The sequence below is a fragment of the Myotis yumanensis genome, unplaced genomic scaffold, assembly GCF_028538775.1.
Source record: "Myotis yumanensis isolate MYYU_CA2020_CCGP unplaced genomic scaffold, mMyoYum1.0.hap1 SCAF_2, whole genome shotgun sequence".
Classification (NCBI taxonomy): Eukaryota; Metazoa; Chordata; class Mammalia; order Chiroptera; family Vespertilionidae; genus Myotis; species Myotis yumanensis.
Genome location: NW_027223753.1, coordinates 35,491,500 through 35,505,287, shown reverse-complemented (window position 1 = coordinate 35,505,287; position 13,788 = coordinate 35,491,500). Strand labels below are relative to the sequence as shown.

Here is a 13,788-nt window from a genome sequence, read left to right as displayed (position 1 = left end):
CCCTTCCCAACCCAGCTGAGAATTTTTATTTTTCTGGTGTCATTCTTTGCAGTCTTCCAAAATAAGATACTTCATTTAAAGATTTTGATTATCAATCACTACAAGAAGTTAGATGAGGATAATAAAGAATAAGTATAAGGAATTTATGAAGATCTTAGAAATTTTAAAACATTTTATCCATACTTTATCTCACAAACAGTAAAATATCATAGCCAACCCTAAATAAAAGCAATATAAAATAATAACATATCAAAGGTTTATAATTGAAAAAGGTTATAGGATTTATAGGTATAACTCCTTCATTAAAATTGAGGCCCAGGTAGTCCTAGCTGATTTGGCTCAGTGAGTAGAGCATTGGCCTGCAGACTGAAGAGTCCAGGTTCAACTCTAGTCAAGGGCACATTCCTGGGTTACAGGCTTGATCCCCAGTAGGGGGCATGCAGGAGGCAGCCAATCAATGATTCTCTCTCATCATTGATGTTTCTATCTCTCATTCCCTCTCCCTTCTCTGAAATCAATAAAAAATATATATATATTTAAAATTGAGGCCCAGGTAAGAGAAGTAACTGACTAAGATTAGGTAGCAAATTAAAGCTGGTCCTCTGTTTTCTGGTTTTGTTTTTTTATCTTATTACCAATAATCTTAATACTAGTTTTTGTATTCAAAAGAAATAGGAATAAAGAAAGGTAATTATAGTCAGATTGATCAAGTATTCATTAAGATTCTTAAATCTGCTACTTAAGCAAAAAGAGAGCTGTAGAAACTTTCACAGAAGGCTGTATAGAATTTGAAGGGCCTTAAAACAACCTAGGAATATATTATTTGAGAATAAAAGGGTTTAAAATTATAAAACTAACAGAAGATCTTTATGTGTAAGCATATTCTAAGTTCCACTAGGCCCTTCAAATTAGGGATATGACATGATAAAGACTTGCTTCCATATTTTAATTGCTTCCTAAGTAATTTCCAGTTTCCAAGAATCTTAGTTTTTTCCTTAATTTCCAGCTTCAGAAATCTTATTTTCCTGGGGTTTATATATATCTATATTTGAGAATTAATGGTACCAAGAAAGTTATATAAGGCTATATATCAAAATGATACTAATAATTTTAAAAAGCCCTCTAAATGCCCCATATTAAGAAGCCAATTAAATTATGTTATAAAATAAAATGTTCTTTAATTATTTAGTGCGGGGTTTCTTAAACTCAATACTATTCATCTTTTGAACAAGAGAATTTGTTGTAGGGACGGTTGGGTGTATTGTACCAAAGATGTCTCCAGACATTAACAAATGTACGCTGAGGGGTAGGCAAAACTGTTCCCAGTTGAGAATTACTGACATAGTGGTATAAAATGTCAGATAGTATTAAATGATAAAAGCAAGATAGATAAAACCCATATTTAAAAAAATTTCAAGATATAGTTGTACTCAAATATCAGATAATGGTATCTATGAACAAAAGAAGGAAAGCAACAGAGAAATAAGTGGAGGCTAAAACCATAGGCATGCTAGGCACTGAGTGAGATCTGGAAGCAGGAGTTAGCTAGAAGAAGCAAAGAACATCATTGAGACAAGACTAAACCACCCTCTGGCACAGTGAATGGATATATTACCAAAATCTTTTAGGGAAGGGATTCCTGATCCACCAATAAAAGACCAAAAATGGACAAAGGAGGCATCTCGGAAATAAAAAATTCAAAAATGTTAAGATGGAGTAAACTCTTCCTTGAATACAATTAATGAAATAAAAATAGTACGAAGTGATTTGTCCAATTGTATACAGAAATAAAAATATGGTAAATAAATTATAATACTTGGAAAATATTAAGAGTATGTAACAAACATAAAGCTAATATGGGTTCCAAAAGAGAGAATAGAGAAGTAGCAGAGAAGCAGTGTTCAGAGATATGACCTAAGATTTTTACTTTAAAACATTTTAAATTCACAAACAGTAAATTTGCATGTGTTTGCAGTTTTATAAGTTTTAACAAATGCAAAGAGTGTTTAATCACCACTACAATCAACTTACAGAACACTTCCATCACCCCCTGAAAATTTCCTCGCACTGCCTGTAAGCAGCCAAGCACTAACTGCTAACAACCACTGATTATTTTCCGTCCATATTTTCCAACCTTATACTGTTGTCTTTCCAGAATTTCATATAAATAGTATCATACAACATGTGGCCTTTTGAGTCTGGCTCTTTTTCACTTAGCATAATGCAGTTAAGATTCATCCGTGTTATTTCATGTATCAATAGTTCGCATCTTTTTATTGCTAAGTAGCATTCAATTTTATAGATGTACAACAGTTTGTTTATTCTCCAGCTGAGAGAAGTTTGGTTGTTTCCAGTTTGGAGTTGTTAGAAATAGAGCTACTATATACTTTCAATATATATATATATATATATATATATATATATTTTTTTTTTTTTTTTTTTTTTTTTTTTTTTTTTACAGAGAAGAAGGGAGAGGGATAGAGAGTTAGAAACATCGATGAGAGAGAAACATCTACCAGCTGCCTCCTGCCCGTAACCAAGGTACATGCCCTTGACAGGAATCGAACTTGGGATCCTTCAGTCCGCAGGCCGACGCTCTAGCCACTGAGCCAAACCAGGTAGGGCTAGAGCTACTATATACTTTCATTAGGTATTTGTTTAAATATGAGTTTTTATTTCAGTAATGTCAGGTAGCAAGTACAAGTATTTAAATTTATGAGAAACTGTCCAAACTGCTTTCCGGAGTGGCTGTACTGTCTTGCTTTCCTACCAGCAATATATAATAGTTCCAGTTTCTCTGGATCATCACCACCACTTCTATATTGTCAGTTTTATTTTAGCCATTCAATACATGTGCAGTGGCATTTCATTGTGGTTTTAATTATTTTCATTTCCTTAGTGAATAATGAGGTTGAGCATCTTGCCATGTGCTTATTTACCATCTGTATAGCTTCTTTAGTGAAGTATGTGTTTAAATCTTTGCTAATTTTTTAGAATTCTTCATACATCCTGGATACAAGTCCTTGGTCAGATATGTGATTTGGAGATATTTTCTCCCAGTCTGTGGCTTGTCTTTCCAATTCTCTTAACAGTGTCTTTCACAGAGCAAAACATTTAAATTTTGTTCACGTCCAATTTATCAACTTTTTTCTTCTATGGATTGTACTATGGGGACCTCTCTGAGAACTCTTTGCCTAACCTAGATCATGAAGATTTTCTTGTAAAAGATTTATAGCTTCCATATTTGCGAATATTTATAAACACATGTAAATAACTCATGAATTAAAGAAGAAATCAATGGAAATGCATAGAACTAATTAATAATGAAAGCACTCTGTATAAATACTTGCAGCAACAATGCTGGAACCAAATTCAAGGGAAATGTATGACCCTAAATACATATATTAGAAAAGAAATCTGAAAAATAATGAGCTTGCCATTCAAATTATAAGTTGAAAAGGACTAGCAAGCAAAATAAGCCCAAATGAGGTAGAGGAAGGAATTAAAGAACAGAAATTAATGAAATGCAAATTAAGATTTTTGGTCAAGACTAATAAAATGACAAATCTCCACTAAGATTAACCAAATTAAAAGAAGGCATAAGCAAGCAATATTAAAAATGAAAAATGGACATAGTTATAGCAGAGATTAAAATAAGAAAATGCTTTTAACAAATTTATGCTAATATCTTAAAGCTTATACTAAATTATTATATACCTAAAAAATGACTTACAAAAAGTGACTCAAGAAGTAATAGAAAACCTAAACGAACATGTATCCATTAAATTGAATCAGCAGTTACAAATTTCCCCCAAAGAAAAAAAGCAGGCCCCGATAACTTTACAATTTCTACTGTATACCCATGATTCAAGTATTTCTTATCTTATACAAGCTCTTCCAGAAAATAGAAAGAGATTGCTGGCTGTTTGTCCAAATACATTTTCCTCTTCTTTCCAGGCAAAAAGCTAGACTACATGTCCCAGCTTCCCATACCATTAGGTGAAGCCATGTGACTGAGTTCTAACCAATGGAATTTGAGTAGAAGTGATGTCATAAAAAGCTTCCAAGAACCTTTCTCCATGTTCTTTCTCCTTTAAGCTTAACTGGGATGGAGATGATCTGAAGGGCACATGAATCTAATTGACACTCAACCCAAATAAAATGAAAACACAGCACACCAGAATTTATGGAATGCCACCAAAGCAGTACTCAGGGGGGGAAAAAACTATACCAAAAAAACTGCAGTATTAGAAAAAATGTGTGAATAATCTTAAAAACTAGAATAAATAGAGTAAATCAAGGCTAAAATAAACAGAAGAGAAAAAAACACACCTAAAAACTAAAGTGATAACAAGTGAAATAGAAAACAAAAATAATAGAGAAAGTCAATAAAACCAGAAGCTCGTTGTTTGAGACCTATAAAATTGAAATCTTTTAGCTAGACTGATCAATAAAAAGAAAAAGGGTCTCTCCTCCGACTGACCAAGATGCCAAAAGGAAAGAAGCCTACGGGGAAGAAGGTGGCACTGGCCCCTACTGTCGTGAAGAAGAAAGCTAAAAAGGTGGTACATTCTGTTTGAGAAAAGGCCCAAGAATTTTGGTATTGGACAAGACATCCAGCCCAAAGGCGACCTCACTTGGCTTTGTCAAATGGCCCTGCTGCACTTGGCTGCAGGGGCAAAGGGCTATTCTCTATAAACGCCTGAAGGTGCCTCCTGTGATTAACCAGTTCTCCCAGGCCTTGGTCTGCCAAACAGCTACTGTACTGCTTCATCTGGCCCACAAGTACAGACAGGAGACAAAGCAAGAGAAGTAGCAGAGATTGTTGGCCTACCTAGGCTGAGACTAAAGCTCCTGGCAAAGGGAATATCCCCACCAAGAGGCCACCTACCTTAGTAAAGAGTAAGAAAAGGGAGCTGGTAGTGACTGCACGTGATGTGGATCCCATCAAGCTGCTTGTCTTCCTGTCTGCTCTGTGCGGTAAGATGGGATTTCCCTACTGCATTACCCAGGGGAAGGCCAGGCGGGGGTCTCCAGTCCACAGGAAGACCTGCACCACCATCACCTTCACACAGATGAACTCGGAAGACAGAGCTGCTCTGGCTAAGCTGGTGGAAGCTAACTGGGCCAATTACAATGACAGACATGATGAGATCTGCTAGGCAACATCCTGGGTCCAAAGTCGGTGGTTCACGTTGCCAAGCTGAAAAAGGCGAAGAACTGGCCACCAACCTGGACTAAGTATACACTATTGAGTTTTCTCATAAAAGCAATAAAAATTCTCCTTAAAAAATGGGCACAATTACAAATATCAGAAATTAGAGAGGTGACATTATTATAGATTCTACAAATAGTAAAAGAATAGCAAGGCAATTTTTATGAACAATTTTATACTAACAAATTTAACAATTTACATGAAATGGAAAAATTCCTCAAAAGACATTAATATCCAAGCTTATTCAAGAAGAAATAGATAACATAAATAGACACATATGGATGAAAGAAATTAAAATTGTAGTTAAAATTCTATGTACAAAGACAACTCTATGCGTAGGTGGCTTTACTGGTAAATTCTACTAAACGTTTAATGATTAGCATTAAATAAAATAGTATTAAAATAGTACTAATTCTACACAAATGCCTCCAAAAATTTAAATAAAAGAGAACACTTTCAATTCATTCTATGAGACCAGCTTTACCTTGATACCAAAACTAAACAAGAACAAGAGCCAGAGCAAGAGAGAGAAAGAGAAGAAAGGAGAGAAAGAGAAGAAATTATAAACTGAACATAAATGCAAAATGCATCTATGTTATGCATCAGGAACATAGATGCAAAAATTCTAAACAATATTTTAGCAAATAAATACATTATATTAAAAGGATAATATATCATAACCAAGTGCAGTTTATCCCAAGAATATAGGGTTGGTTTAGCATTTTAAAACCAATAAAGAAATATACCATATAACAAGTTTGGAAAGGAAATCCACATAATCAACATGGATCTATGTCAATAGATGGGAAACAATTTGATAAGATCCAACATCTATTCCTGATTTGGAAAAAAAAAAAAAAAAGGGCACAAAAAACAAATCTCAGCAAACTACGATAGAAGGGCAACTATCCTAGTTATCAGGTTCCTCAACCTGATAAAAGCCATTTTAAAAAAGTAATCAGACTTAATGATAAAAGACTGAATGCTTTCTTTTGAAAATCCGGAGCAATACAGGGACTTCCATTCTCACAACTTCTATTCAACAATATACTGATGGTTCTAAACAGTGCAACCGGGCATGAAAAAGAAATAGAAGGCATCTTGCTTAAAAAATAAGAAATAAATGTTTATATTCTCAGAGTTATAGTCTGAATGTTTTTGTGTCCCCCCCACCCCCATTCATATATTGAAATCCTAATGCCCAGTGTGGTATTGGTAGTCAATGAGTATTAGAAGGTAGGGCCTTCCGTGGTACATGAGTCCTGAGAGTGGAGCCCTCATGAATGGGAATAGCACTCTTATGAAAACGATCCCACAGAACTCCCTAGCCCAGGGGTGGGCAAACTTTTTGATTTGAGGGCCACAATGGGTTCTTAAACTGGACCTGGAGGGCTGGAACAAAAGCATGGATGGAGTGTTTGTGTGAACTAATATAAATTCAAAGTAAACATCATTACATAAAAGGGTACGGTCTTTTTTTTTTTTTAGTTTTATTCATTTCAAACAGGCCGGATCCGGCCCGCGGGCCGTAGTTTGCCCACGGCTGCCTAGCCCCTTCCAACCATGTGAGGCACAGCCATACGCAAGAAGAAGGATTTCACCAGACACAAAAGTTGACCATGCAGGTACCCTAACCTCAGATTTCCACCCACCAGAACTGTGAGAAATAAATTTCTGTTGTTTATAAGCCACCCAGTTCTTGGTATTTTATGATAGTAGTTCAAATGGTCTAAAACACACAGAGAATATGCCCATCAATGTAAAAAAAATCTGTGGAATTAAACTAGAACAATTAAGTGAGTTTAACAAGAATGAAGGCAAGAATCAATATACAAAAAAAAAAAAAAAGTCCTCTGAAACTGCAAAACTCCTAGAAGAAAACAGGTAAAAAGTTTTGTGACAGTCTTGGCAGTAGTCTCCTGAATATGACACCAACAGCAAAAATAGACAAGTGGGACTATATACAAAAGTTTCTGCACAGCAAAGGAAATAAAGAGTAAAAAGGCAACACACAGAATGGAGAAAAATATTTGTAAGCAATAAGTGACTCTGTTAGAAAATATATCTAAGCCACAGTAGATTAATATTGTTATGTTTTAATATCATATCTTTTTTGCTGTAAGCTGTTTAAATAACCAAAACAAATTTATATAACAATAAAAATTTGTTCATTCTTACACAGATGATTCTGAGATGTGCATACTTTTCTTTATGCTAATTTATCAAACCCTGAGTGTTGTTTCTCCATCTGCGGTTAAATACACATCACTCAAATAAAAAAATTTAAAATAAGGATCTTACATCTTGGTGTTTATTAATTTGAAATCAGGTTTTTTTTCATTCTGAATAGTTTCAGTAAAATGTTTGTTATGGTAGAATGTCTCTTTATGTGCTTTAACTTGGTCTTGTTAAATTGCTAAAATACAACCTTACTCCTGCTTAAGAGTACATCTTCATTATACAAGTTAGCAAATAGCTTATATCAATACAAATGTCCAACAATGTAATGAAATCATTGCTACTTGAAATACTTCCTGCACAAATAATTTAACTCTTTACCATGGTGAAGCCTTACTTTTCAATATGTTCTATAACTTCTGTATCTTCAGAAGCAGGCATTGAAGACACTTCAGCTGTTACAATACTTTTTAATCCCCAAGTTTGATAAGCCACCTCTGATTAAGCCACATGTAAATGTTAAATACTTAGATGTGTGTTCTAAGTTGTTTTCCTGCAGACATCTGAGTAAGCAGATGAATTTTGTTGTCCTGAAGTACATAGATGCTCTGATGATTTGTCCGTAGACTGTTGATTTGTTTCTTGAATACTGTAGTCCAGAAATCTTTACAAATGAATTTCACGATATCTAACTCATCCTTGAACCTTGCTGTATCTTTTGTAACCCCATCAATCCTTGTCCACTCCACACCCTCTGTTTTCCAACTTAGCATCCATTTTCCACACACACCCCCGCCCTCCTTTCAGCCCCGTGGACAGTACACGCATGATACCACTTCCTTATGGAGAAGCAAAAACAAGACCTCCTCGGCCATTTCCTGCTTATTCTTAAAAGCTCTGGTTTTCGGCTCCCCATTGGGCCAGGCTCGTGGGTGCTGGCTAGCGCCAGAGCGCTTTGGACTGTGCAGCTGCTCCGAGTCCCCAGCCTGTCCCTGGTTGCTAGGAGACGGAAGAATTCACTTGGTTTCCTGAAGGCTGGTACTGGAGTGAGCCTGGTATCAGGCGAGGCCACGCCAGGGAGGCCAAGTTCTCCGGCCCAATCCTAATATTATGTCTTTATAGCAAGGATATACTTTAAAAAATGATTGCATAGGGAATAATCATCTAAACATTAACTATATTATCCATCATATTATTCTAAGTGTCCCTGATATAAGGAGTCTGAGACAAACTTCTTTTAGAATTCAATATCAAGAAACATTCTTTTCAGACCAACTGGCAATGTGTTTATTTGTCAGATAATAAGATTTAGATACCCAGTATTTCTTTGCCTTGAATACTAGAAAGTTCAAACTAAAATTCATGCTTGATTATGGAAATTATGTTAGCTCAAACATTCAAATTTTAAATTTATGGCACTCCCATTTTTCCTTCTAGTTTATATTTTTTTATATCTTTATCAGTTCTATTTATGTGACTTTTACTGAAAACTACTTTAAATCCTTTCTGCAAATAAGAAAGATACACGTTTAAAAAATTCTCTGGAGCTTAGTACTTTAAAGAAAAGGGCCATATATTATTCACCCTTGTATCCCTTGATACTTCTTTTAAATTTATCCTTAGATATTGCTTGTAGCATAGCACACAGTAGGAATTTAACTATGAATGGTTCATACTACCTTTGAAGAACTTCCACACAATGGGAGTAGGATTCATTAATTCAACGATTATTTACTGAGTACTTACTATGTGCTAGACACTATTCTGAAGCCAGTCATACTGTGATAAACAAGAAGAGTCTCCTGGGCCCTGGACAGTGTTGCTCAGTGGTAGAGTGTCAGCCCTCAGGCCAAAGAGTCTCAGGTTCAATTCCAGTCAAGGGCACATACCTGGGTTGCAGGTTAGATCCCTGGTTCCAGTTGGGGCGCAACCAATCAATGTTTCTCTCTCACATCTATGTATCTCTCTCTCTCTCTCTCTCTCTCTCTCTCTCTCTCCTCCACACTCTCTCCCTTCCACTCTCTCTAAAAATCAATGGGAAAAAAACCTTGGGTGAGGATTAACAAAAAAAAAAAAAAGAGCCTCCTGGGACTCATATTTTAGTGGGAGGGGACAAATGATAAACACATAAGTAAATAAGATGCACATAAGCAAATAAGAATGAGATAAGCAAATAATCTACACTAATAAAAGACAAACATGCAGCCCTGGCCGGTTTGGCTCAGTTGATGGAGCGTGGCCTGCGAACCGAAGGGTCCGGGTTCGGTTCTAGTCAGGGGCACATGCCCAGGTTGTGGCTCCATCCCCAGTGGGAAATTGCAGGGGGCAGCCATTCCATGATTCTCTCTCATTGTGGATCTTTCTATCTCTCTCTCTCTCTTCCTTCCTCTCTGAAATCAATAAAAATATAAAAATATTTAAAAAAATACAAACATGCAAATTGACCATATCTTTGCTATGCCTTAAGTCACGCCCACCAGCCAATCAGAGCGACTATATGCAAATTAACCCAACCAAGATGGCGGCTGGCAGCCAAGGAGTTGGAGCTGGAGCAAGCAGGAGGTTTGGGTGCCCCAGTGATGGAGGAAGCCAAGCTTCCCCCCTGCTGCAGCGGCTCTGAGCTCCACTCAAAGCAACAAAGTTTCAATTATAGAAGATAAATAAACGCCAGATACCTGCTTTCAGCTGGCCGTGGTCACGGAGCTGGAGCGAGCAGGAGGCTTCCCTCCCACCCACCCTGTCCCGCTCTGAGCTCCTCTCAAAGCTACAAAGTTTCAATTATAGAAGTTAAATAAATCCCAGAATAAAAAGAATAAAAGGAAAAAGGAGAGTCTGGGAGCTTCTGTTGCGGGGCTTGGCCAGCCTGAAAACGGCCCTCAGCCCCTCACCAAGACTGGCCAGACACCCCAGTGGGGACCCCCCACCCTAAAAAGGGTGTGGCCAGACTGAAAACAGCTATCAGCCCCTCACCCAGGCTGGCCAGGCACCCCAGTGGGGACCCCCCCACCCTAAAGGGGGTGTGACCAGCCTGAAAACAGCCATCAGCCCCTCACCCAAGCTGGCCAAACCTCCATGGGGTGAGGGTCCCCACTGGGGGGGAGGCTTGACCAGCCTGCAAACAGCCAACAGTCCCTCACCCAGGCTGGCCAAGCACCCCAGCAGGACTCCCACCCTGATCCAGGACACCCTTCAGGGCAAACCAGCCTCCCCCCACCATGCACCAGGCCTCTATCCTATATAATAAAAGGGTAATATGCAAACTGACCCTAACAGCAGAACAACTGGGAATGACTGGTCACTATGACGCACACTGAGCAGACGCTCAATGCAGGAGCTGCTCCCTGGTGGTCAGTGCGCTCGCATAGGGGGAGCTCTGCTCAGTCACAAGCCAGGCTGACGGCTGCCTGTGCAGTGGTGGTGGTGGTAGCCTCTCCCGCCTCCTCAGCAGCGCTAAGGATGTCCAACTGCAGCTTAGGCCTGCTCCCCGCTGGCAAGTGGACATCCCCTGAGAGCTGCCGAGCTGCCAGAGGGATGTCTGACTGCCAGCTTGGGCCCGATCCCCCAGGGAGCGGGCCTAAGCCAGCAGGTGGACATCCTCCGAGGGGTCCCAGACTGCAAGAGGGCATAGGCCAGGCTAAGGGACCCCCCCGAGTGTAAAAATTATTGTGCACCGGGCCTCTAGTCCTATCTAATAATAGACAAACATGGTAATTGACTGTACCTTCACTACGCCTCCCATCCGCTAATCAGTGTGATATGCAAATTAACCGCCAACAAAGATGGCGGCTAATTTGCATACTGCAGGCAGGGAGGGACAGCGCAGACACCAGCACGAGAGCCGCCATCCAGGTCCCTGTGTACGACCCCAGAAGCCGCCTGCCTGCTGCCCGTCGCGCTGCAGGCCGGCCCCAGAAGCCCCAGAAGCTGCCCAGAAGCTGGTCATGGGGAGGAGATGGGGGTCCCCTGCCCAGGCCTGAAGTTGGGCCGGAGGCGTCAGGCCTGGGAGGGGGGCAGAGCCAGCAATCGGAGGGGTCTGGGGTTCCCTGCCTAGGCCTGATGCCTCTGGCTGAGGCGTCAGGCCTGGACGAGGTGCCAATTCAGCAATTGGAGGGAGGTGGGGGTCGATGCCTCTGGCCAAGGCGTCAGGCCTGGGTGAGGGGCCGATCTGGAGATCAGAGAGAGATGGGGGTCCCCTGCCCAGGCCTGACACCTAGGCCAGAGGCGTCAGGCCTGGGCGGAGGGCAAAGCCAGTGATGGGTGGGAGATGGGGGTTCCCTGCCCAGGCCTGAAGCCTGGGCCAGAGGCGTCAGGCCTAGGCAGGGAGTTGGGAGGGCGGGGGTGAGGAGGCAATCCAGCGATTGGTGTGAACTACAGAGGAAACACCTTTTCTGACTGCTCATTGGCTAAGCTCCCTGTATGCCACTGGTAATATTCTTAGTAACTTGGGTAATAAGAATCCAAAAAGGTGATCTAGGGTTTTTCACCACACTCCTGGCAAAAAAAACGAAGGTCCACTGCTGGTGGGCTAAGAAATGTCATATCCTGCCCTAGCCGGTTTGGCTCAGTGGACAATACCTTGGCCTGCCGATGGCAGGGTCTGGGTTCAATTCTGACCAAGGGCATGTATCTAGGTTGCAGACTCCTCCCTAGCCGGGGCCCAGGTCAGGGCTCATGCAGGAGGCAACCAATCAAAGTGTTCTTCTGACTTTGATGTTTCTCTCTGTCTTTCCCTTTCTCTTCCACCTTCTCTAAAAATCAATGGAAACATATTCTCAGGTGAGGATAAAAAAAAAATAATAAAGAAATTATTATTATATGAATGACACATCTTGAAAAAGCCTAAAGAAAGTTGTCATTTTTTCATGGTGAAGGGACTGGAGTCCGTGTTGATGAAAAAACCTTGCTGGCTGCGGTGACTGGTGGTGGCTGCAGCAGCGGGGTGATGGGGCTGGTGCCTTCCCCTGATCAGCCCAGTCACCTCCCACAAAGGGATGACAGACTGTGGCTTAGGCCTCCTCCCCAAGGGGAGCAGGGAGTGGGCCTAAGCTGTCACTAGGACATCCCCTGAGGGCTCCCAGTATGTGAGAGGGGGCAGGCTGGGCTGAGGGACCCCCCCCCCCAGTGCATGAATTTTGTGCACTGGGCCCCTAGTCCTATATAATAAAAAGGTAAATGCAAATTGACCCTACCAGTGGAATGACCAGTCACTATGACGTGCACTGACCACCAGGGGGCAGATGCTCAATGCAGGAGCTGCCCCTGGTGGTCAGTATGCTTCCACAGGGAGAGCGCCGATCAGCCAGAAGCTGGCTCATGGCTGGCCAGCACAGCAGCGATGGCGGGAGCTTCTCTTGCCTCCGTGGCAGTGCTAAGGATGTCCAACTGATGGCTTAGGCCCGTTCCCTGGGGAGCCAGCCTAAGCTGTTAGTCAGACATCCCCCAAGGGGTCCTGGACTGCGAGAGGGCGCAGGCCAGGCTGAGAGATGCCCCCCCTCTGAGTGCACGAATTTTCATGCACCAGGCCTCTAGTAAAAATATAAGCAAACAAGAGTGATAAAGGTCTTGAGGAAATCACCTAATAACCAGGTGGAAGTTGAAAAGGCTACATCAAAATATTGTGTATTTCCCAGCTGGTATGGCTCAGTGGTTGAGTGTTGACCTATGAACCAATAGGTTGCTGGTTCGATTCCCGCTCAGGGCACATGCCTGGGTTTCAGACTTGATCCCCAGTAGGAGGCAGCTGATCTATGATGTTTCTCTCTTATCATTGATGTTTCTATCTCTCTCTCTCATTTCCTTCTTCTCGCTAAAAAATCAATTTAAAATATTTTTAAAAAGAAAAAAATAATGTATATTTTCATACTATCATCCATAAAAAGATATGACTTGTCAACAAAGTTATATTGCATATATTTGTCACCAATTCAATCACTGGGGGCATTTTTTTTTATAGTACTAAGGGAGTCTTGCTTAACAATGTAGAAGCAGATGATGTTGAACATTATATTAGTAGAGCATCATAGTAACATAAGCAGTTATGTTATTAAATTCATTACACAAACAACAGAACAGTTTGTTGACTTGCACTAAGGTAGTCTTATAGTTTTATCCCTTAAGTTTCCTCTGCATTTTCTAAGATTCTCTTCACTGCAACCTTTCTTCCAAAAGGTAATTGGATCATAGGCCAAAAAAATATGTGCATACCAGCCAGGATAAGTAAGCATCAGTTTCCCTGGCTTGAATTTGACAGGTGTGATATCTTGAAACCACTGTTTGCTTTTTCATGCAGTGGCAGCATCCTCTGCTGGGCATTAATTTATTTAATAGCTTTTGAGAAAAACTTTTATAGCTTTTGAGAAATGGATTTTAAAGTATGTAGCACAGGAATAAAATAT

General features: G+C 40.4%; 1 protein-coding gene and 2 pseudogenes across 1 annotated transcript in view; 1 reads left to right on the top strand and 2 right to left on the bottom strand.

Moving 5' to 3' along the window:
* Nucleotides 1-4,009, bottom strand: part of CUNH1orf185 (chromosome unknown C1orf185 homolog) — a 35,693-nt gene extending 31,684 nt beyond the window's left edge. Inside the window, exon 1 of the mRNA XM_070403333.1 lies at nt 3,994-4,009. Coding sequence (XP_070259434.1) covers nt 3,994-4,009 — 16 coding nt within the window. The remainder of the gene's footprint in view (nt 1-3,993) is intronic.
* A 478-nt stretch (nt 4,010-4,487) lies between these two features.
* On the top strand, nt 4,488-5,241 carry LOC139002394 (large ribosomal subunit protein eL8 pseudogene; annotated as a pseudogene).
* A 2,545-nt stretch (nt 5,242-7,786) lies between these two features.
* Nucleotides 7,787-8,268, bottom strand: LOC139002393 (trafficking protein particle complex subunit 6B pseudogene; annotated as a pseudogene).
* Between the last annotated feature and the right edge of the window lie 5,520 nt (nt 8,269-13,788).